The sequence below is a fragment of the Cyanistes caeruleus genome, chromosome 12, assembly GCF_971803275.1.
Source record: "Cyanistes caeruleus chromosome 12, bCyaCae1.hap1.1, whole genome shotgun sequence".
NCBI lineage: Eukaryota > Metazoa > Chordata > Aves > Passeriformes > Paridae > Cyanistes > Cyanistes caeruleus.
In genome coordinates this window covers 14,358,628-14,381,449 of record NC_141712.1, presented here as the reverse complement: position 1 = coordinate 14,381,449, position 22,822 = coordinate 14,358,628, and the positions used below count along the sequence as shown (strand labels likewise).

The 22,822-nt window shown below is 53.2% G+C and overlaps 1 protein-coding gene across 1 annotated transcript in view; it reads left to right on the top strand.

The window, feature by feature from the left end:
- The window catches only part of VAC14 (VAC14 component of PIKFYVE complex), a 57,858-nt gene extending 35,525 nt beyond the window's left edge, over positions 1-22,333 (top strand). Inside the window, exons 14-19 of the mRNA XM_086848244.1 lie at positions 1,311-1,443; positions 16,305-16,479; positions 17,200-17,318; positions 18,122-18,201; positions 19,797-19,947; positions 21,451-22,333. Coding sequence (XP_086704370.1) covers positions 1,311-1,443; positions 16,305-16,479; positions 17,200-17,318; positions 18,122-18,201; positions 19,797-19,947; positions 21,451-21,613 — 821 coding nt within the window. The 3' untranslated portion in view covers positions 21,614-22,333. The remainder of the gene's footprint in view (positions 1-1,310; positions 1,444-16,304; positions 16,480-17,199; positions 17,319-18,121; positions 18,202-19,796; positions 19,948-21,450) is intronic.
- Positions 22,334-22,822: the final 489 nt, after the last annotated feature.

Below are 22,822 nucleotides of genomic sequence, written 5' to 3'. Positions count from 1 at the left end.
TGATGCGATGGTGAACGCTTGTGCTCGGGGAGCTGCCTGCTTCAAAGCCTGGCTTGGGGTTACAGATAAACCAAGGGGTGGGTGAACACACAGCTCCAGCGGGAAGAGGACACCCGGTTCTGGTCAGAATGACCTCATATTTCATTTTTCCTTTTCTTTGACTCTTTATGTTCTCTTTATGTTCTAAATCCAAACCTGGGGAAGCTGCCCTGCATGTATCTCTTGTGTATCACTGGGAGAGGAAGGATAGAAAACAGACCAGCAGCTTTTCCATCAGCTTTCCTGGGCTTTGGCAGCTTAATTGCATCTTTAATTGGCTGCTCCATGCTCCGCTGAGTGTCCGTAGAAGCAGACAACATCCATAAATCAAACTGCTCAGGTTTCCTTCGGTTATCTGATGGAAGCAGTGGGTGGGGAATAGCCTTGGGGTGCTGGTGTGTGCTGGCTTCCCTCCTTACTACAGTTAGACGTGGCCTTTCCAAAGGAGAAATTAAGGGCGAGAACTCCCTTTGTTGCAAAGTCGCCTTTGAAATGCTCTCTCCAAACATTTGCTTTGAGCGCTGTCCTGCTAAATAAACCATCTCCCCTGGGGTTTCACTGTGGGAAAAGCAATCTTTACCTGCCAGCTCCCTGCTCTTGTATTTGGAAGGCATATTTTCCTGAGCTGGGGGCTGCCCCTTTCCCTGCCCTCCCTGCCAAGAGTCTCAAACCAGGGCAATCCCTAAGCCCAGAGTTCTGCTGTGGTTTGACTAGTGCTTTATGCTAGCCCTGGGGCTCATTTTGTGTGACACTTGCACCAAGTGGCTCCTGCTCAGGGAAAATCACATCACTGAGTATAAACCCATGTCCGTGCTGTGGCCTGTGTGTGTTTGCCACTACATGCACACTGGGCTTGGGACATCTGTATCTTCTGGGGTTGGATTACAGGCTCTTCAACTCACCAGCAATCTGTTGGTTTTGAGATGGCTGTACATGCCATATCTGAGGAGATGGGATTGGCTCAATTTAGAGCCTCAGGCACTCCTTCTAACAGCTACTGAAGCTAAATAGTTCTGGAATGAACTCCCAAAAATCCCATTTTAACCCCAGGTGCTGCTTCCAGGGCTGCAACCACCATAAGATGCTTTCCCTTGGGCTGGAGAGAGCTAAGACAGGGCTGGCTCTGCTTGAACCAACCAGATGTTATATGAGGATTGAAAATCTTTCCATGCCCCTGCCCTCATCTTCTCAGTACTGTGGCCATGTTTTGGGTGTCTGCTCTCTCATCAAGGCTTTGGCAGCTCTTACTTGCTCTCCCCTTGCCTCCCCAGGTACAAAAGGCCTGGAGTGCTCACCCTCCACCCCCACCATGAACTCCTACTTCTACAAGTTCATGATCAACCTGCTCAAGCGCTTCAGCAGTGAACGGAAACTCCTGGAAACCAGAGGAGCCTTCATCATCAGGTCAGAGCACCCCACCAGCTTTACTGAAGCCCCTGAGCACCCCTGGCACAGGTGTGACAGGGATGGCAGGGTTAAGCAGCCCAAGTACTGCATTCACTCAATTGTTTGAGCCAAAACAATTTGCTCAAGCTTCCCTTGCTCTCCCAACAAACGATTTTGGAGCAAACAGGATTTGCCTTTCACATGTTAGGTCACCATATTTCTCTCTCCCATCCCCGGAGGCAAAGTGGCTCCTTATTTAATAGTGTTGTCAGAGCCTGTTTCATTAAGAAACAACTAGACCAGCCAGAGCACAAAGACAGGCTTGCACTCGGAGTGCCAAGCTGAGTGAATCTCTCCAGCCAGCTTGGTGAGGTGCTCACCCATCCAAAGCCATGTGTTTCAGTACATAGAGTTGGTAGATTTTGCTTCAGCTTTTTAAGGAGCTGAGGCAGAGGCTGGAGAGCCAAATGTTGTGAAGGCTGGAATGCCAAGTGTCGTGGCAGCTGGCAGGGAGTCATCTTTATTGCAATAAAATCTGAAAGGGATATCCATTTCTCAGCTCGCTGGGAAATAACAGAGTTAATGGTTGAGGCAGGGTGGAGAAATCAGTGAGGAGGTTGGTGGAAACAGCTGGCGGGACCCTGGGTTTTCCTACCTTGCTTTTGAGGATGTGGCATCAAAATGAGCAGGGGGAGAGCATGAGATACAAGCCATGCTTCTGTGGCAGAAGAGAGCCACCTCTCCAAAGGCACAAGGGTGTGCCAGGTATTGATGAAGGGCTCCCATCACTGCAGTGGGAAAATACAACATGCAGAGCTCCCAAAATTTGCTAAGCTGAGCTTCATATGGAGTTGTATCTGCTTGGGCAGTAATTTTTGCCCAAGTCTGGATTAATCTTAGAGACAGTATCCCACTCGCAGTGTCCACTTCTCTCTCCCCAGTTAACACAGCCCCTAGAATAAGCCACCCTTGGCAGGGAAGTGGCCTCATGCTGTGTTAGGGAAGCAGAGTGACCAGAGTGACAGTGACCTTGGGCAGGGTCCCATTTAATAGCTCTCCTGTACTGCAGCCACCTCCAACTTTTTCCCTCTGGCTGTGGCAGGAGGAGCCTTGGCTGGCAGGCCCAGCTTTCCCAGCAGCCAGAGGTGCGGTAGGACTGGCTCACAGCAGCTCAGCAAGCTGAGGCTTTTTACAGTGACTCATGCCCCAAAAAATCTGGTAAAGCAAAAGAAAAATTAAAATTAAAAAACAGATGACTCTGTCCTTTGTCAAGTCACGTTGTTGCTCATATGGGGTAGATGCAGGACTGGAGCCAAAGTGGTCATTCTGGGAGGGTGAACCATGCCCTCAGGTACCAGTGATTAACTCTGAAACCTACTGATGGCGGGTAAAAGACTGGTGTAGACTACATCTCTGCTGCTTCCAGAAAAATCAAGATGAGAATAGAGGAAAAAAACTTTTACAGGACTCTCTGGCAAAGATTGATCTCTTGCTGGAGAGACTCAGTGAACGTGGGAGCCTCATGGAGCTATTTTTAGCCACTTTTCAAATTGAAGCCGTATGCGCGTTCCCACGTTACATCCCTCCCCTGTCCACAAGCCAGCTCAGCTGTTTTGCACAGCAGGGTGAGAAGCCAATCTCATATTCAACTTAAGAGATGCTGGGGATGTTTCATCCTGAGCTGGAGAGCACAAGGGGGATGCTTGAGAGACTGGGACATCATCTGCTGAAGTGTGGTCCAGGACCACTGCTGCCTCTTTCCCAGGCTAGCCTGGGAACACTGGAACAGGGAAGGAAAATAGACCTGTTGCATTCAGGCAATGATTTCCAGCTGAAGGATTAGTGTTCACAGGAAAAGGAAATGGGGGACAGGGGTTTTATTCAAGCACAGCACAGCAGTTTTCCCTGTCACGTTGTTGGTGGGCAAATCCAAAGGTCCGCAAGGTCACACAGGGGGTGTGTGATTAAAGGTAGTTTATTTCTAATCCAACTCAAGTTTTTTCATGCTTGGTTGTTGACTCTGAAAGGACTTTAGTCGCTCTCCTGATATGTCCTCTGGAGTCCCAGAGACAGAGGTTATGGTATGTTGTGTGCTTGAGGATGGAAGTGAGGTTTTACCAGTGATCTCTGCAGGAGATGGGACCGTCTCTTGCTCTGTAAGGACCTGTGTTCCCCAAGATATGTAGAACTGCTCCAGAGCCTGGCTGATGCTGGGAGATGGGTGGGAGAAGTACCTGCAGCCCTCACTGGCAGAATTCACCCTCCAAGTCTGGCTCAGGCAGAGATAGGGGCTGTGATGGGTGGTCTCACCATCAGTAACCCCAGTCCCAAGGTAGTATCTCAAGATGCTTTGCCAGAAAATACAGGGTGGAACTAAGTGGAAACACAAACTTCCTTCAAAATAACAGGGAAACAGCTCCAAAAACTTCTATCATTCATAAGGAAGTATCCAGAGAATTTTTTCTTTGCCTGTGACCACCAGGCTGCGGATAACCCAGCATTGGCACCTGGTCCCTCTGCCAGCACTGTTCATGCTTCAAAGGGATGGATTGGTCTGCTGCCTTCCCAAGTGGGATCCAGTGTCCATCAAACCATGGTGTGATGCTTCACCTGTGCCAAGGGCTATAGGATTGGGATCCCCTCAACCCAAGGGGACCTCACAGAGAGAAAGCCCATGACTCTGGTGGAACTCACATGCCAAGCTGAGTCCTAGCAGGAGGAGCTGGACTTGATGATCCTTGTGGGTCCCTTTCAACTCACTGTCATCTATGATCTGTGAGAAAGGAAGAGCAACATGCAGAAGAAGGCTTTTCAATGCTCTTTAGATGCCTCATGAATATCCGGGTAAAGGATTTGCTGAGGGGATTCCAATGGTATGAATCCCACAGAGTCTCATGCTCCCCTGGAGGAAGGAGGGAAACCTGCTCCCATGATCTCTTCCAAATTTTTTTTTCTGGCTTGGCATCAGTTTTCTGCATTGCAGCTGACAATGTTCCTTAGGGGGTCAGTTCTCTCGTACTGTCTATTTGTGACCTTTTTTAGGCTGGAAGCCAATAAAATTAGTCTGCATTCAAAACTAAGAATACCAAGTGCTGCCTTCTCTCAAGCCAGGCATGTTTGTACTCGAAGGTTGCTCCCAAAGTGTTGTCAGAGGCTGGAGCATCAGTGTTACCTCCCACCTTGATAAGCAGATCTGAGGCCTTCTACCCTTTTCACTAATTGCCCTGGCTGGCACGTGGCTGTCCTGGATTCACCAGAGCCCTTAAGCAAGAAGCAAATATTCCCATTCAGTACTGACCTCTTGGAGCAGCAGAAAAATGCGGAGGCGCTTCCAAAGCATCACATGGCTCCTTGGAGCAGCACGGCTGTCCTCTGGGCAGGAGCCCTGTGGAGGGAAAGCTGCCTGGCCGCTCAGGAGGCAGGCAGCAGAGCGGCACCGAGCTTTTCAGCTCACACCGAGATTTACAGGCTGGAGTTAATGCCTGTTGGTTGGTACCAGCGCTGTGGGATGTGGGGATTAAGGGAGAGGTTAAGCCCTACTGCATGGACATCAGTGTTGCTGCTCGAAGCATAGTGTGAGGATACGGCTGGCTGTCTTTGCAAGGAGCTGTCTTTTTCCCTCTTGTACCTCCCCAGGGCTGGTTGCGCAATTCCTGTGCTGTCCCCAGGGTCAATCTGAGCTGGTTCAGCTGGCTAAGTCAAGTCTAGCACCAAAGCAGCCAGCTTTTTGCTGCTCTCTGAGATGGAACAGCTCAGATATTCATGCCTGATGTACCTTGCCACAGCAAATGAACCCTCTAGGGTATGGGATGTGCTTGAGTGGCTGGAGACATCCCTATGCATGTCGTGTGTGGATGCTTTGAAGTGCAGGGCTTAACTTTTAAGCCCAGCAAGGCCATTTTCTCCAAGAGCAGTGGCACCCTGAGGCAGAGAGGATGCCTGAGTCAGCACTTTGCTCCCCAGGCAGGCCCGCACGAAGGGGTTGTCTCAGCTTGTTTTACAGAGCTGTTAAACAAACCTCCCCACTGCCTGGCACCTTCTCACAGGGTGTTTTCTGAGGTTAAACTACTTGGAAGAGGCCCTGGCATGACTTTCCAGCCACTTCCCATGTGATACACCTGGTGGGACTTGTCCATTTGACTGGAGATGGTCCTTGGCCTTTGGGGGTATTCTTGAACCCTGTGGGGGCTGGCCAGGGGGGCTGGCTGCTTCTCCATTCACTCTGGAAGACATAGGCTGGAGCATATAAGGTTGTTCAGCCGATTTATGGCATTAGCTGGAGAGCTGGAAAATCCCAAGTCTCGTGATGGGGCCAGATTTATAGTTCCAGCAGACGGGAAAAGTTCACCTGGCTGGAAATTCTGACTGTTCTTGAGATCTCAAAGCCCTGCTGGGATGAGGCCAGTGGAGAGCTGAGGACAAACACTGGCAGGTCACACTGGGTGCATGGAGGGCTGTACGTGATGCCCTTGGGGCTGGGGTGCTCTTTTGGTATTCTTTTGGGGTATGACAGAGCTCTTCTGCCTCTGAGAGGCTGTGGCTGACTGTACAACACCAGTTTCTCCACAAAAAGTAGTGAAAAAGACACAAAGTGAGTTTGAATCTGCTAACCAGGATGAGAAATCAAAGGAGGGGAGCAGAGGGCTGGAGGAGTGTTGAGCACAGACATCCATCCAATGCTCTTGGCAGGCCGGCAGTGAGGTGCATGTTAAATCGCTTTTCACTGGCCTGCCTGGCATTCCCAGGGCTGTGCTCTCCGTCTGGGAGAGTGGGAAGGGCTGCCTGCCAGCATCCCAGTGAGCAGGGCTGTCGGGAGGGAGTGGGATGGGGATTTAGCCACAGGTTTGGGTAGCAAGGGATGCACTGGGGATCCTGTATGGAGCAAGTGGGTGTTTGTTTTGGTGATAAGGGGGTGCCACGAGCATAGGATGCCTCTGTACTGCAGTGAGCCAGTGTTCCCCCAGTGCCACACTGGCTCCCACCTCATCCCTAACCTTGTCCTTTCCTCCTGCTGTGCTGTCCTCACTTCTCAGCCCCTCAATGGAAGGGGCTTAGGAGCTGGGAATAACCAAAACCATCCTGTTCCCCAAGCCTGGATGCTCTTGAGCTCTTCTGGACACACATTTTCCTTGGCCAAACACCCCAATACCTCCTGATGATCTGCAGGCACCCAGTGCTGGGATACAGGACCCACTCCTGGTCCTTCCTTTGGATGTACTGAAGCCACTGTGCCCCCTCCAGCTCCCATTGCCAAACCCATGCCCTGAAAATCCCTCTACAAGTGAATCAGAGCTGGAGGGGGGACACGTGTCACCTCTTCCTCTCTCCCACCCTCCGTGCCACTGCAATGCAGAACAAAACCTGCGTTTGTTTTTGTGGGAACCATTTGGCTTGTACTCAGCAAAGTGCAAAAAAAAAAGAAGGGGGAAAAAAATGGAGCCTCTTTGATAAACTGTGATATGAACTCGGGTAAAATCCAAACAGCTGTGAGTGCTACAAGGGAAGCTTCTGTGTCAGGAGGCAGCGAGCCTGCGAAAATCCACTGCTCTGCCTGCCAGGATGCTCGCTGGCCGCCTGCCCTCCGGCTTTAACGAACTGTGCACTCGCCATCCCCCTCCTCGTGCCTCGCCGAGAGGAGGAACCAGAGAAAGCTTCTTAGTTTGCTTTTTTTTTGTCCATTTGCAAAGCAGAAAGAGGGACTCCCTCTCATCCAGAGCCCCAGCCAGGCACAGGGTGATGGAGCAGGGTGGTGAACATGCCCCAAGGTCAGTGGGCTTCTCCTTGCTCATCTCCAGCCCATTTCTCTGTGCCTCCCTTTAACTCTCTCTGTCTCCAAAACCTCCTCTCCCCAGCTTGCCATGTAAAACCCCATGCCTGGAGATCCAGAGCAGTGCTACAGTGATGTGGTGGCAAACAGGTTCTGCTTTCCTTCGTTCTCCCTCTGCTCCAGGCTTGCACTGTGAGCACCCTCCAGGCTCTCCTCTGGCTCCTGTGGGATTTTGGAAGGAAACCAGCAACCCCACTGTACCTCCAAAAGCCCCCAGCTCTCAAATTTCCTCTTTTACATTGCAAACTGGTCTCCACAAGCCCACAGGAGCATGTGCTTCTTGAGATTTTAATTCACTGAGGCTCTGGGACATCATTCTGGACACTCTTATACCCTCCCAGCCCCATGAAGTAGGAGTCAAGAGGGAGGTAACCCAGCTTCCCCCAGGGTAGAGGTTGGCTCTGGAGTCGCAATGCACCAGCAGTCACCAACAGCGTGACCTTTGCAAGGGAGGAGTCTGGTTGCCCTGTCAGAGGATTATCCCTGCTGGGAGAGCAGGAGCTGGGCCAGCCCTGGCCAGCTCCCTCCTGGGGCTGTACCTCCAGGGAAGGACAGAACATGCCTCCACTGAGCTGCAGGGGCTGGATGAGCTGGGGTGCACCAGGTCCTGGAAATGAGTTTGCTGTGCTAACCCACCAAAGCTGCTCCAGGGCCAGCTGTACTCGGAGTTGCTTGGAAGGATTTGATGGGTTTTCCTGTAGAAAAATGGGAACCACATGCGAGCGGCATTGACGGCGTGGGCTGGGACTAATTTGGGTCAGTGAGAGGGTGGAGGGGAGGAACGGGAAATGTGCGTAGGAGAGGAAAATCCTCACAAAATGGCCAAGTTCCTTCAAAGGGCAGGTCCCCAGGTAGCGATACCTGCTTCCTCCCAGCACTTTCCCTAGGATCACAGCAGGAATGCTGTGGAAAAGCAGGCTGTGGAGGGAGGAGGGAGAGGAGAAAGTGAACTGGACAAGTGGGGAGAGGAGCCCGCAGCTTCCCTGCTTGCTGACTGTCATGTTCTACAGAGCAGGGATTCAGAACAAGCAGCTTCTGAAGTGTCTCCCAAATTTTCTTTGCCTGGCTGATGGAGTGAGGACCCTAATCGTGGAAAAGCAGCTTAACCTGTCTGATCCTGTTCGTTTGGGCTCAGGTGTTATGATGGTGCTTCCTTCTCTGGCTCTGCAGCTGTGACAACTCAGTTTATTCATCTTTGTGGAGGGAAGAGCCAGAACAGGAAATCAGGCTGAGTAACAATGTTTTTCCCCTACCTGTCTTCCAGGGGGTCTTGCTCAGTTATCCCTCAGGTGCAGGGCACACTCAGTTAAAAACTGAGAATAGCTCATCTCAGCCAGTGGGTCCAGCTGGGCACTCTGCTCCTAGGATGGGATGTCCTCAGATGAGATATCTCTGGGTGGGACATCTTCAACTCCTCACTGAAAGCATAGAGCTGTGCAAAAGCCACCTTGGTTGAAGTTCCTGCCATTCAGGGCTCTTTCCCTTTGTGTATGAACTGCTCTTCACATTCAGTTACACCTGGAGCTACTATCCTCATAGCACTGGGTGCTTTCTTAGGGTCCTGGCAGGGCAGGGAGCATCCATCTGCTCTCCTCTCATTCATCTATGGGCCTTGGAGGGTTTGAGGGAGCAAGGCTCCTCAGGTTGCATCCCTCCTTGGGATCTCTCCAGGGATCCTGGTTCAGAAGGCAGGGCAGGCGTTATGATCCAATCCAATGCTGAGAGGCAATGGGCATGGAGGCAAGCCTGGCACTAAAGCTGAAATAGCATCTGGGGTGACTAAACCATGGCATAAATGGGGTATTTTTTCAGCTGATACTTGAGTAGGAAATGCAGCAGGGCTCGCTGAATTACAGGCACCTCCTTCCCTGAGCTCCAGGATGTGCTTGAGTTGTTGGCAGAAGAGACAAGGCCGCTTCACTTTCTACCCCAGGGTACGTTTATCCCTGAGCCATGGGACACTGCCACCTCATCCCAGTCCCTTCTTTTCTTCCTTCTGGAAAGCTTCACCCTCAGACACAGAGTGTATTCCTGCCATAGTCTATTCTCCTGCTTTCAGAGGTCTGGAGATAGCCAGCAGGACCATTTTCCCCAAAGTTTGCTTTCCCTACATGGGTATCCAAAGGCTCATCCACCTCAAGAGCAGCAACCTGCTCCCTGGCCATGCTTTTAGAAACAAAAGCACTTTTATTTCTTCATGTTAAAGCAAAGTGATGGGGAAGGGTGAGCAAGGACCGCAGCTCCCATCTCTGTACAAGCTGTGCATTCCCTGAACAGGATCAGCCTCTCCCAGCTCCTGTTGCCACAGCATTGCACCCACTCCTTTAACCTATTTTATTTGCAGTGATGAGAAATTATAGGGGGAGAAATAAGGCGCTTGTCAGTTTTCTTGAAAATTAGGCCACAGCTGTCAGCCTGAAAGGGAAGCGGACGTCTCGAAGGAAGGATCTGCTGCTGCTCTACTGTTCTCCCTCACTCCCAAGCCAGCCCCTACCCTTCCTCCTCTTCCAAACAGAGCTTGCCTGAAAACATCAGTGCGCGGTGTAAGTGCCCCTCTGGGAACAGGTTCTGGAGGGCTCAGATGAACATGAGTTGTTCCTCTCAGCTGGCCTGGTGGTTGGAGCCAGGCACGTGCTCTAATGCTGCTGCTGGTGCCTTTTGCCTGGGGCTTGAAGCCCCAAGAGCCCAGGGCAAGACTTGCATTTGCCATCTCTTTTGCCATTGAGTCACTGGCAAGTTTAAAAGTTGGAAAAGAAGTGCTTCAGGGAAGTAATTTTTTGCTTTCTTGGAGCGTTTGGAGGGGGAGGTTTGCCTGTTTTTCAGATGAGCCTTTTGTAGATGCTCAGATGTTCCTACAGGATTTTGTAGGCTTTGCAGGTCATCAGTGACTCATCAGTGCAGGTGCTCAAGGCCAGGTTGGATGGGGGTTGGAGCAAGGGGGGTTGGAATGAGATCGTTGTTAAGGTCCCTTCCAAGCCAAACCAGAATTCTATGGGCAGGATAGCTTTATCCATAAGTCACTATAAGTTTCCTCAAGGAAACTCCTGGCACACAGCAGCTTTAGCAGCTGAAGACTGGTACTGGTTGTCTGTCTAGTGGGCTTCACCTTGGAGGAGCTGTCACATTCGTCTGTGTTATGCTAAAAGTTGGGCCATACCTTGGGCTGAGTGGACCATCAGGTTTCCAGATTTAGTTTTCTTTTATCTTCTGGGCAATTCCAAAGGATATTACTCTTCCTTCTCCTTGCTACAGCACTGTTTCCCTCTCGTGTTTGGTACAGAGCTGGGGGTATCTCACTGATCATAAAAATGTCCAGATGTGTTGGATATCTGCTTGGAGAACTCAAGATGATCTTGTTGAAGGGCACTGTTCTCCAGGCGTGTCCAAGGTGGGAACAAGGCTGGGTTCATCACAAGTCAAGGTGGATGTGCCCAGCTTCAGGCTTGACTATCAGCTTTAGTGGCCAATGGGGAAGCCATCCTGCCAGCCAGGACAGGGACCTCCCAGTGGCCTGATGTCCAGGGAGAGCATCAGGAGGAACAGAAGCCGTGGGCAGAGGCTCTGCAGGATCAAGGTGCTGTTTCACCAGCTGAAGCTGGTCTGAAATACTAATGCACATTTGAGCTGTATTCCTCTCAGGCATCCATCTTGGTTGCTCTGGGGATCCCCAGGGATGCCTGGGGAGCGCCTTACGTTGAGGTGGCTGCAGCCCAGCGCTGAGCTGGCACCACGGCTCATTCGGCAGTTGTCACACTGACGGCTGCTGCCAAGCAGATGCTCCGTGGGAGGGTTTTCTTGTTTGCTGTAAAACACTCTGCACCTTTCCCTTTTCAAGCGAAGGCATCGCAGGGCTTGTCTCCTCCGGCTTTCTGAGATCTACACATCTCCTCCCAGAATCCACACATCTCCTTCCCAGATCCACACATCTCCTTCCCAGATCCACACATCTCCTTCCCAGGATATGCACATCTCTGGTCTGCAGCTTTTGCCGAGTTTCCCCGGGGAGCTTGATAACCATTCCAAGAAACCAAAGCTGATGAGGATCCTTATCCTCCCCAGACCTGCCTCCTGCAGAAGGAGCTCCCCTGCTCCTAAACCTTAAAACCCTTCAAATCCCTTACATAAAATGCTATGAATTTTGTAAAGCAGGAGCTGCTGGAGTTGCCATGGTTTCCCTTGCCCAGAGGAGCAGCTCTGGAGCCTGGATTCAGGAAAGGGGGTGGGGGGGGTGGTGTTTAAAATGTAGGACTGGGATTTTCTTTGCTAATATGGAGGGAAAGGATGGGACAATGACATCCTCCTGCCTTCCCCACTTGCTTCCTTCTCCCCCTCCCATCCTAATTTTATCTGTGCTTCCTCTGCAAATTCCTAAAGGATCCCAGCTGCTGGGCCAGGCTGGGGATGCTGCTTTTCCTGGCCTGAGAATTTCAGGGGGATGGGGATGGGCAGTGGGTATCACAGAAGCTGTGGATTCCCTAGTTAGGTGGGTTAAGCCAGGACATCTGCTGGGGAACCTGGGGTGTGGAGGAAGGGTGGGGGAAAGCCTTTGGGAGGAGAGAGGAAGGGAGCAGAGGAAGAGGAGGGTTGGGAGGAAGTATGATGGGGCTCTGCCCTCACAGCTGTGGAAGTTTTTTTGAGAGCCATGAGCAGAAAAGTGGAGCAGAACCCCTCAGAGCATCACTCCCAGACCTCAGCCAGCTCCTTCCACAGCTCAGGCTGTGTCCCAGTTGCTGGAAGTGGGACAAGACATGATCCTCTCCCTGCTGGGGCCCCATGTCTATTAGCCCAGAGCTAATAAAGCAAATCACTGGTGCTTAATGAAGAAGCACCTGCTTAATTGAACACAGCGGGATGGTGCTCAGCATGGCCAGGCAATGGGACAGGACCAGTGTTCCCCCAGGCACCCCGCAGATCCCAGAGGAGATGGTTCTGCAGTGAGACTGGATCTCATCTTACTTTTTTTAGATTTTAGGGAAAAACAAACGTTTGCCCTCTTCGAGCAAGCATTGGTCTGTCCTGAGCCTCTGCCACCCTGTTCCTGCGTGGTGGCTCAGGGCAGTGGATGGGCTGAAGGGGTTAAAGGGATGAGCGGGCAGGATGGGAACTCTGACAGCTCCCTGAAATGATGATGTTTAGATTAGCCGGTTTCCAGGCATCTAGTTGTCAAAGCAAGAGGGCTGGGAGGGACGCCGGGGCTTGTCCTTAATTGGAAATGTGGCTCTAAAGCCACCCCATCTCGCCAACATCCTCTGGGCTCTAGTGCAGTGCCCTGCAGCAGCTCCCTGCCCCTGTACAATCCCTGTTCCACTTGCTCCCATACCTCATCCCACTCCACCAACCATTCGCATGATGGGAATTCATTGTGATTGACACTGCTGTGCTGGCAATTTGGTGGCTGCCGCATCAGAGACACAGGGGGACCACAGGGTGACATGGGCACGCAAAGCTTGTGGTGATCTCTGTGGCTCTTCCATTGGCCAGCCTTGTGTTGTCGAGGAGTTCTGTGGGCAGTGGGAGTGGGCAGGGTCCTGTGACTGCAGCAGGGGCTGGAGGTGACATGCTGGGTCCCTTGGGAGCCCCACAGTTGCTCAAGGTGTCCCCCATTGTCATGCTGCAGGTGGATGCTGCCTCCCATCTGCCTGCAGCCATATTTCTTGGCTCCATCAGAAAGGCTTGAATAACCCTTTTAATTTAAGAAGTTAAATTTTAATGGCCTGAATACCACATTTCATTATCGCCATGTGCCTGCGCTGCCAGCTGTGTAACATTACCAATATGTGCCATGATGCTCTGCTGCTCTTGTCTCCCTGAGGACACTTCTTGCCCTCTTCTTCCATGCCAGGAGATCCTTGGGGACTCTCTGGCTCCCCATGGGCAAGGGGATGCACATCACCCACAGGGATGCAGGGAGAGACATCTTACTGAAATGATGCCTCAGGGGAGATTAGCCAGTTCCTTCCGTCATCACATCGTGTATGTATGGGGAGTTATATAAATTTAAGGGGTGTATGTATATATATACACACTTATTTATGGGATGTATATATCCAGGATATATTTATGGTGTGTACATACAAGGGGTATGGCTCATGCTCTCTGTCCCCTCTGCCCTGTTCTCTTCCACAGCCACTCAGCTGGTATCTGAGTTGAAGCCACCTGTCCTCTGTTCAGTCCCTTTCCCTGCCTCCTCCCAGTCAGCCCGGCGTTCCCCTCATGCCATCAAAGCCTCCCAGAGAATGAGCTCCTGGGGACCCTCTCACCCCACCAGCAGCCGCCTGGTGCTGGCAGTTGGGCTCAGCTGCTGGCTCCTGTCACAGAGGCCAGCAGCTGCAGGACCAGCCAGTTGTCCCCTCCTTTGGGGACTGCTTTTGGGATATGCCGGACAAGGGGCTTCATGGAGGGGAGTTTGAGATCTCTGCCAGTGCTATAGGAGGATGCTGTGCACTGGCAATCTCATTCTTCTGTTGGATCCCAGAGAACCTGGGGGCAGCTTGAGGGGCCGGTGCCCAAGCAGGACAGCATCCTTGTGAGGTGACACAGCTTTGAAGCAGAGGGATAGACTCCACACACTTCTCTAACACCCCCAGAGTTTCCAATTCCCCAATGCCACTTAAAGGAAGGGGGGAGAATCCTTACCCCTCCCCACGAATCAAAACCAGTCCTGAAATTAGAAAGCAGCTGATATTCAGCCCCCTTCTCACTGCAAGCACAGTGTTCACCAGCCAAATGGCAGAGTTCCTATTTATGGAAAGCAAGAGCCTTTCCATGGAGGACTGGCAGAGGGAGAAGCTGAAAGCTGACATCCTTTTTGTCATGGGAGAGCTCTGGAGGTCACCAGATTGCCCTCAATGCTCCCTGACACTGTTTTTCTTGTATAAGCTCTTGCTATAGTCTTCTTGCCTGGAAGGTGTAAAACACCGGCTCCCCACCAGCCAGTCCCAGCTGTACTGGCACACCAACCACTTCACTGTTGAGACTAAAACTATCTCAGTGTTTGTCCCTGAAGAACCCATTCCTTCTTTGGGCATCCCACTTCATGGTTCAAGTGCCCAGCATGGCTGCTGGAGGAAGCTTGGCAAGAATGGAGCATCCAGTTATCCCCCCTTGCTGGAGAAGGGTAGCATGGAGCCCGGGCTTGGAACTACCCAGGCTGGGCTTGCTTTGCTGCAGCTGGCAGTGACTGGATCCTGCCTGCAATGCTGAGCTATTGATTTGCTTTTGGCTCCATCAGGCTGGACTAAAAGCCTCTGCCTTCCCCTTTCCTCCCTCCATGCCTCACTTTCCCACCACTCTCCCTCCTCCAGCCAGCCCGCGTCCAAGCAGCGAGAAATCAGGGAAGCGTTTTCATCCCCATGAATGCAGCTGGTTACGTAAGAATAATTGGGATAAATGAGCTTATTTATCACAGCCCGTTCCATTTTAGCGGGGTCCAGGGCGATCGCCGGGTTGGGTTACATAAAATCCCGCACAGAGCATCTCATTGTCCGGCGGCAGCCACGCGGGATGCGGGAGCTGCCCATGGAGAGCAGCCAGGGCTGGGTGAGGAGGGAAGGGATTATTTGGCAGGATGAAGAGGTGGGAGGAAGATGGGGGGTTTCTTCCTCCACGTCTTGAGGAGGGAAAGTATGTTTCTCCTCCTGCGTCTCTAAAGCACCAGGCTTTAGGGTACAGGCTTTAGAGTCTAACTATAGCCAAATAGTCTTCCTCTGGTCTGTCCTCACAGGAACAGGGGCTGGAAACTCACATCCTTCCTCCTCCTTAGCCCAGGAGGTGAAAATATGACTTTCAGGCAGGGGAGGTTCAGGTATACTTCCTACTTCCCAGCTAAACCAGGCAGCAAGTGGACATCTCCCACCCAGCAGTCCAAGCAGCTGCTCCTTGTTTTGCCTCTTAATCCTCTGAGAGATGCCTCCAGGGGGAAATCTGAATCCAGCTATGATTATCTGGTGGGGAACTGTGTTTGGTAGGAGCTGGGGGAAAGCAGAGTTGCTCTGGGGGATGCCTTGGGTCAAGGTTCGGTTCCCTATCAGGCTATGGGGAAATGTGGTGATGCAGGGACCATGCCAGTTTCAGAAGAAGCTGGGATGCTGGGAAGCCAGGTGAGACACACCTGACAGCTTTCCTGTGTCTCTCCAGTCCCCACACTGGGGATCTGAGCTGGAGCTGGGCAGCATTTCAGGTGTCCTCAGACAAACTGCCCAGGAAGGCAAGAGCCTGGAGAAAAACAGGAAATCCCCAAATCCAAACAAATGTGGGAGGAAAAAAAAATCTAATGTGGTTTTTTGTTTTTTTTTTTTTTTGTTTCTGGGCTAAAAAATGTTGAAAATCTTGGGAATGCCGCAAGATTTGTTAAGCAGGACATTCCTGCTGTGACCCAGCCAGGCAGATCATCGTGGGTCACAGTGCTGGTTACACTGTTTTGGGGAGAGCACTGCTGGTAGGATATCCAGTGGAGCAAAAACATCTTCCAGCTTCACCAGCTGGATCTCTGGAGCCACTCAGCACCGGATCTCGTGGCAGCTGGAGCATGGAGAAGTTCAAAGAGCAGGCTCTGGCTGCTGGGCTGCCGGGTTGCACAATGCCAGGAGGAATTGCTTCGCCCCACTGGCTGCACTCACTGGGATGTTCCTCAGTGTCAGTGGCATAGTGGTCTGACTGGGCCATCACATGCCATCTGCAGTGGTGCTGCTGCACACTCACTACATTGGTCAGCCTGGAAAGTGACACTGAAACCTCCTGAGGGAGGTCATGGGAAGTGGCACAAGCCATAGTAGTAGGTGCCAGCAAGGTCCCAAAGCAGTATGAGCAGGGGCATGTCTTAGCCCAGCTATGGTTTTTTGTTCTTGTCCTGGTGTGAATAACTGCATCCTCCAAATGCAGAGTCTGGTATTGCCCCATAGCATCTCCCTTCTGGTGCCACCACACTCACCCAACCTCTGATGCATCCAGGTCTCCTTCCTGGTCCTCTCTGAAGGGATGGGCTCACATCAGAGTATTGACTGTGCTCATTAACTGTCCTTCCCCGCTGGTTTGTTTCCTCTGTGATACACAGGCAGCTTTGTCTACTTCTGAATGCAGAGAACATCTTTCACTCCATGGCAGACATACTGCTTAGGGAGGAGGACCTCAAATTCGCCTCTACCATGGTCCACACCCTCAATACCATCCTGTTGACATCCTCCGAGCTCTTCCAGCTGAGAAACCAACTGAAGGACCTGAAGACCCCGGTATGGACAGCAGGAGCAGGCCTAGCAGCAGGAGGGGACATAATGGGGGTGATGGGAATCTGGTAGCCACCGGGGAGTGTGTCTTGCTGCTCATTCCCTGCCTGGTAGGTCCCAGAGTTGGAGCTTGGGCAGCCTCCTTATTCATTCACCCTTCAGGAGCTGAGGTTGAGCTTGGAGGATGTGCCCAACTCTTGCTTTTCTCCCTGGAATGGGAATGAGCTTACTGAGCCCTCAAGCAGCTGCTGCCTCCCTCCATCTGCTCCCCCACGGGCCATGAGACAGGTGACAGCAGGAGAGTCCTGCAGTCCCTCAACTGTCCCTCCTAGGAACATGCCCACAGGATTTTCTGAGCAGTTGCCACCAGCGCCAGTGACACCCAAGGAAGAAGAGGAGGAAGATTTCTCCTCCTTCTCCTGCTGAAAACCAGTGATGCAGGGGTGTCCCCTTGGGTGGGACAGCATTGTCCTCCAGCCCCTCATCCTGTGGTGGATGCAGGAGCCCTGAGAGCCACATCGTCCTGCTGTCACCCCAAAGCCCGCCTGATCTCTTGAGGCTGAGGCTCATGCCAGTGCCAGGTGGACTTGGTGGGTCCAGGAACACCCCTTTACGTTTTGGTGGCACTTGCCAGCCTGGTGGGTTGGTGTTGGGTACCTGGGGCTCTCCATGCCATGTCTGTGCTCTCAGTGGTGACCAAACCCCAATGGTTCTCTCTTTCCCCAGGAAAGCCGTAACCTCTTCTGCTGCCTGTACCGCTCCTGGTGTCACAATCCTGTGACGACTGTGTCCCTCTGCTTCCTTACCCAGAACTATAAGCATGCCTACGACCTCATCCAGAAATTGTATCCTTTGGGGATTTTCTGACAGGGTGGGGCCTGAGCTGGCCTTGGTCCCTCTGTGGCAACCAAGGTCGCCCTGCAGGCCAGCCCAGCCTCCTGCCTGCAGCCCATCATTACCAGGGCAGGGCAGCCTGTGCTGGGTATGTGCCAGCTCCCTTCCCCTGGTGTCATCCCTTTTTTTGTGGTGAAAGGAGAGGAAGGCGTGCACTGACTGAGTCTTGACCTTCCGCTGCCCAGGAGGGGAGGCTCCCCTTCCTCACAGGAAGATGAAGTTTTTGGCCTCCTGGCTGGGTGAGGAGCAGGCAGTGCCCAGCACGGCACAATCCCCAGTGAGCTCACCATCTGCCTGCAGCAGAATGATTATTTTCATGTGCCAGCTAACCCCAAGCCTCCCTGAGTAGTTTTCCAAGCGAAGAAGCTCAATAATATGCTCAACTTCCCTTCCCAGTGCACACCAGCACTCCTTCTGCGAGACACACCATCCCTGTGGGCCAGGAGGGTAAAAGCAAGCATCCTCCCTTGGACACTCATCCTGCCTGCTCTCAGCTTTTTGGGCAGCCTGCCTCTTCCCCTATACCTGCCTGCTCATCTGTGTCTCTCTGTCATCCCTTGGCCACCCTACAGACCTTTCAGCCCTGCCTGCGTGCAAGCCCTGCACGTTCCCTGCCCGCTCGCATCCCACAGGAGCTGTGGATGCAGGGAGGCTTTGGCAAAGCCATGGTCTGCAGCAGGCATCACCCGCGCGAGCCATCTGCTGCTGCCAGGCCACCTTTTCCCAAGGTAACATCCTTAGCAGCCACATCCAGCGGGGATCTGGAGGTCACCGTGGATTTCCTCACCGAGGTGGACAAGCTGGTGCAGCTCATCGAGTGCCCCATATTCACATGTAAGGAGGAAACCCCAGGTGGGGAAGGGGCGGTGCTCCCCCTCCCCACGCCTCCATCGCAGGCGGCAGCTGCCGCACGAATAAATAGAGCAGAAGTTATGAGACTTCTTGCCGGGAGGTTTGCCCGGCACTGGAGCTGCCCGCTGGGAAAAGGGCACGCTGGCAGCACGGGGGGGCAGCCTTGCCCCCCAGATATAGGTTAAGGGAGCGAGCAGCACTGGCATCCAACAAAAGGGATGGGGGAAGGGATGGGGGGGGCTGGATCACACTGAGCGTCTCCAGGGGTGCACGAGGAGGGTGTCAGATGAAGGGAACCCTCTGTGCCACCCTCAGATGCACAGGGTGGCATTGTGGGTGCTGCTGGGGGCCCTTAGCTAGAAAAAGGGGGATTTTTCTTCCTAGAAATGAAGAATTGAGCCCTAAAAAGCTAGCTGATGTTTCAGCATCCAGCAATGTGGGTCCCCCACTGGGTAATGAAGCAGTGCCTGACGAGAGGTTCAGGGGTGTGACACTGGGAACCAGGTTGTGGCAGGGTGACCTGTGGCTATGGGGGGATTTCTCATGTCAATTTGCTGCCCCATGGCTTGTCATTGAAGGTGCAGTAAGACCTGAGGTTGTTGGTAAATGTCCTGGAAAGGACTTTCTGGGGCACCTGTATTAGGTCCAGGGTGATATTGGGGAATCTTTAAGGGAAGAGGTTTAGAGCAGCTGGGCAGTAGAGACCTTCAGTCCTGCTCCCTCCTGTAGACCCTGTCCTGTATCCCCAAGATGACTGTCCCAATGTGTGAGGCACCCACATGTCTGTGGTGGTTTTACGTGTCCCAGAATTATTTATTGAGGGTTTCCCAGCCCACTCACCTTAGTCCATACATCTACCATCCATACCATACATCACCCATCCCAGGGTAAGGGACAGACATGTCCCCCATAAAGTGACATCCCTGGTGATGGCTCCCTTCACTGAGAGACATCAGAGGTACAACTGAGAACCAGGAGGTGAGATGCTGAGACACAGACCTTGCCCCATCTCCTGGGATGCCCCTTCAGTTGTATATAGAGCTCCAGAAGATTCTTTTGTCATGTGCACAGTAAGGGATGGAGCCAGAGGGTGGTTTTGCCTCTACTGAGCAGAATTGAGGCCCAGCAAATGTAACCCTCAGAACCAAGCAGAGGGGATTCCTTCTGCTCCAGGGAGTCCCCAGGAGGGTGTCACCCAGCCCTCTGGATGTGATGGTCCAGGGTGGGTATTTCTGATAAATCTGCAGAAACTAAGGAGCAATCCCGTGTTGCATGTGTGTTCTCAGGCAGTCAGCATGGACAGCCTCAGGGGTGAGTGGTATCAGGAGTGGCAGGCTGGGGAGCCAGTTGCTCCCAGGGGGCTGTGTCAAGGAGAGGGACTTCTGGACAATGTGGGACACCAAGATGAATGGGTTAATGAAAGGGGGGAGAGAGGTGCCATCAAGAGCCCCTTGGGTTGGCTGGCAGAGGCTTAGAGCCTCTCCAGTATTATCAGAGGGGGTGGGAGAAACCTGCTATTGCAGCTGGAGATGAAATGCATTTTCCCTGCCTCTCTATCCTCTTCTGTTCTCCTCCAGATCTCCGCCTGCAGCTGCTGGATGTGAAGAACAACCCCTACCTGATCAAGGCTCTCTATGGCCTGCTGATGCTGCTGCCCCAGAGCAGCGCCTTCCAGCTCCTCTCCCACCGCCTCCAGTGCGTGCCCAACCCAGAGCTCATGCAGACCACGTAAGTGCTGGGGGGACGGACCAGCATCAGCATCGGGGCTGGATCAGCTGTTCCCCCACAGCTGAGCATCCCTGCCATTCCAGGCTCAGCCCCGATCCCGGGCTCAGCCCCATGCTCTGGCTTTCACCCCCCCCTCCCCGCTCCGTTGTGGCCGTGGCTGCTCCTTGTCCCCATGGCCGGGAGTGTTGGCTCGGGGGGTTTTTTGTGTCTATATTTGGTAACCCTGGGAGGGCTGTGCCTCATCCACAGGCATTTGGCATCCGGGATGGAAAATTTCACTTGTGGGGTCGCTATGGAAACGAGCAGAGCTGGGAAGGAGGTTTATGGAGAAAGACTTCAGCAGCTGGGGGGGGGCTCCCAAAGCATCCCCCCTGCAGCCTGGACAGCCTTCACAGCACCCAAAAGGAGCCTGGCACCCTGCTAATGCCTCTGGATGGCTGCTCCATTCCCACTCCTTGCCTTTGGGGATCCATGAAATGTGCAAGGGCAGCATCTCCCTGGGGACCAGCTGAAATCCTCGTGCTCCCTGCCCAGGGGTGCTGCCAGTGGGATTTGCTTTCCAACCCTTGGCTAATGAGTAGTGGGGGAGCTTGATGATAAAGCTGGCTCTGCCTTGGCGCAGCCCTGGGAACAAAAAGAGCTCCCAAGATGGGCAGGTTTCTGAATTAACCCCCCGCTGCTGTTGTCGCTCCTTGGCTTTTAACTGCTTCCCTGGGATGGCTTTTATCCCTCATGGCCTCTGGCGCTGAGCTCCTATCCACAACCCAGCACTGATATTTAATTGGGGGGGCGGAGAGGGGGCTGCATGTGCTTCCCCCTCCTTTTTTCTCCCCACTAACCCTGGCAGTGGGGGTTTTCCGAGCTGTCAGACGGCCTGAGCATCTGATTAACTCTGACCTACATTCCTTCAAACACCGAAGCCGGCTTTCATAACTGGCCAGTCCCAGCTGCCCCCTCCCCAGGGACATACCAGGGCCACCAGAGCTGCCTGACATCTTCCCATGGGCATCCTGTGGCTGGTGTCTCCTCCTTGCTTGCATGGGGACAGCACAGGGATGAGTAACCATGGTTGGAACCCTAGGGAGCCCGCATTTGGAGGCTCCAGCCATAGGTGCTCATCCCTGGGGACTGTACCTGCTGCCACTGGATGTTTTTTGCTTGCTCAAAAAAACAGACATGGGAACTGAAGGACATGACCCTGGCATCCTTATCTCCACTGCTTTTGAGTGCAATGGGTTGGGATAGAGGGGAGTATGTCAGAGGAATTAAACCTTCCATGTGGGGCCAAGATGCAGATGTCCCTTGTCCCCTCCTTGTCCCAGGATTTCTCGGGCTCTATCTCACACCTTTGGAGGAAGAAAATGTGTCTTTTGGGGTATTTCATGAGGCACTAGCATGACTAGGATTTGCTGAGCTCAGCTTCTTCAGGACAAGCTTTTGGTGCTCCCAGTGCTGGATGCTCACAGTACCTCCTCACCCTCTCTGTCTCTTCCCACCCTGCAGGGACAACACCAAGCCCAGCACCACCTTCAAGAGAACTGCAGCCTCCAACATCGACTACACGGAGCTGCTGCAGCACTTTGAGAAGGTCCAAAACAAGCACTTGGAAGCAAGACACCAACGAGCCGGGCGGGCAGAGCAGCTGGACCGGCGGGTGGTCCTCTGAGCACGCCTGTGGCCACCACGGGTGTGCACAGTTGCTGGGGCAGGGACCAGGGGACACAGACCAGGGAACAGGCACACCGGTTGCTGGCCATTGGAGGATCTGGTGGGTTTAATGGAGATGGGCAAGCGCTCAACACAGGGCTGGTTTTCCCCCCACTGTGTGTATGGAAACGGGGGGACCCTCAGGCTGTGCCCAGTTTCTCCTGTGGGTGCTGGGGGGACATGAGGAAGGGTTGCCCAAGGAGAGGGCCAGGGTAAAGCACATCATCTTCTCTTGGAATGGGGCAAGGAAACTCCCCTTTGCTTTGCTAATGCCTTCCCCGTGACTGTCAGCTGAGCGCCCAGCCTGCTGCCAGCAGCATCGGAGGAGGGGAGGGGAAGAGGGGAGCAACCCCTGGCCTTCCGCCCTGGAAAACAAGCACGCGGGGCTGCCAGCCGCTTCTCACCACCCTGACTTCCACCCTCTGGTTCCGAGGCCCTGCTGGAGGTGGCCGGTGACATCTCACTCGGGGGAGACACTCCTGTGCCTGACGCTTGGCCCCCTCCCTGCATTCACACATCCTCTCTGAGTCCCCGGCTCTTGGCAGGGACAACTGCACAGCTTCAACTCCCAGACGGTACCGGGGTACACGGGGAGCAGTGGACCTAACCCCAGACTCCATTCCTTGTTCCTGCATTAAGCTCCCCATTATAAAATAAACAAGCAGTGCAGAACAGCCCATTCCTTGTTGCTGGGCTTCCCATCATAGTTTTCTTCGCAAGTGGAGCCAAAAACCCAGCAAGGGCAGGGGATGGCATGGAGCATCTTGTGTGACCCTGTGCCCCGGGCTGGCCCAGCCCTGCCACGTTGGCTCACCAGCCAGCAGGACTTCTCCGCCTGCTCTTCTTCCCAGCAGGAAAAACAGCACTGAAATTCTTCCAGGCCACGGTCACGAAACCGCAGCACACTGACAGGCATTTTCCTGGCCCTGAGCAGCTGCCAGTGTTGCCTTCATCCCGTCCTGTGGCAGCAGGGGACCCCAGCATGTGCCAGGCTGCTGCAGTTTGGGGGACACCATTGCATCCCCTGCATGTTTCACACCCTCAGTTGATCCCAGGAAAAGGGGAATTGGAGCAATTCGTGGAGTTTTTATGGCTTCTAGCCTGTTTACAGGGAAGACTGTCTCTGGCAGTGGGTTCCCCAAACAGCCCCATACCGGCGCTGCTTTGG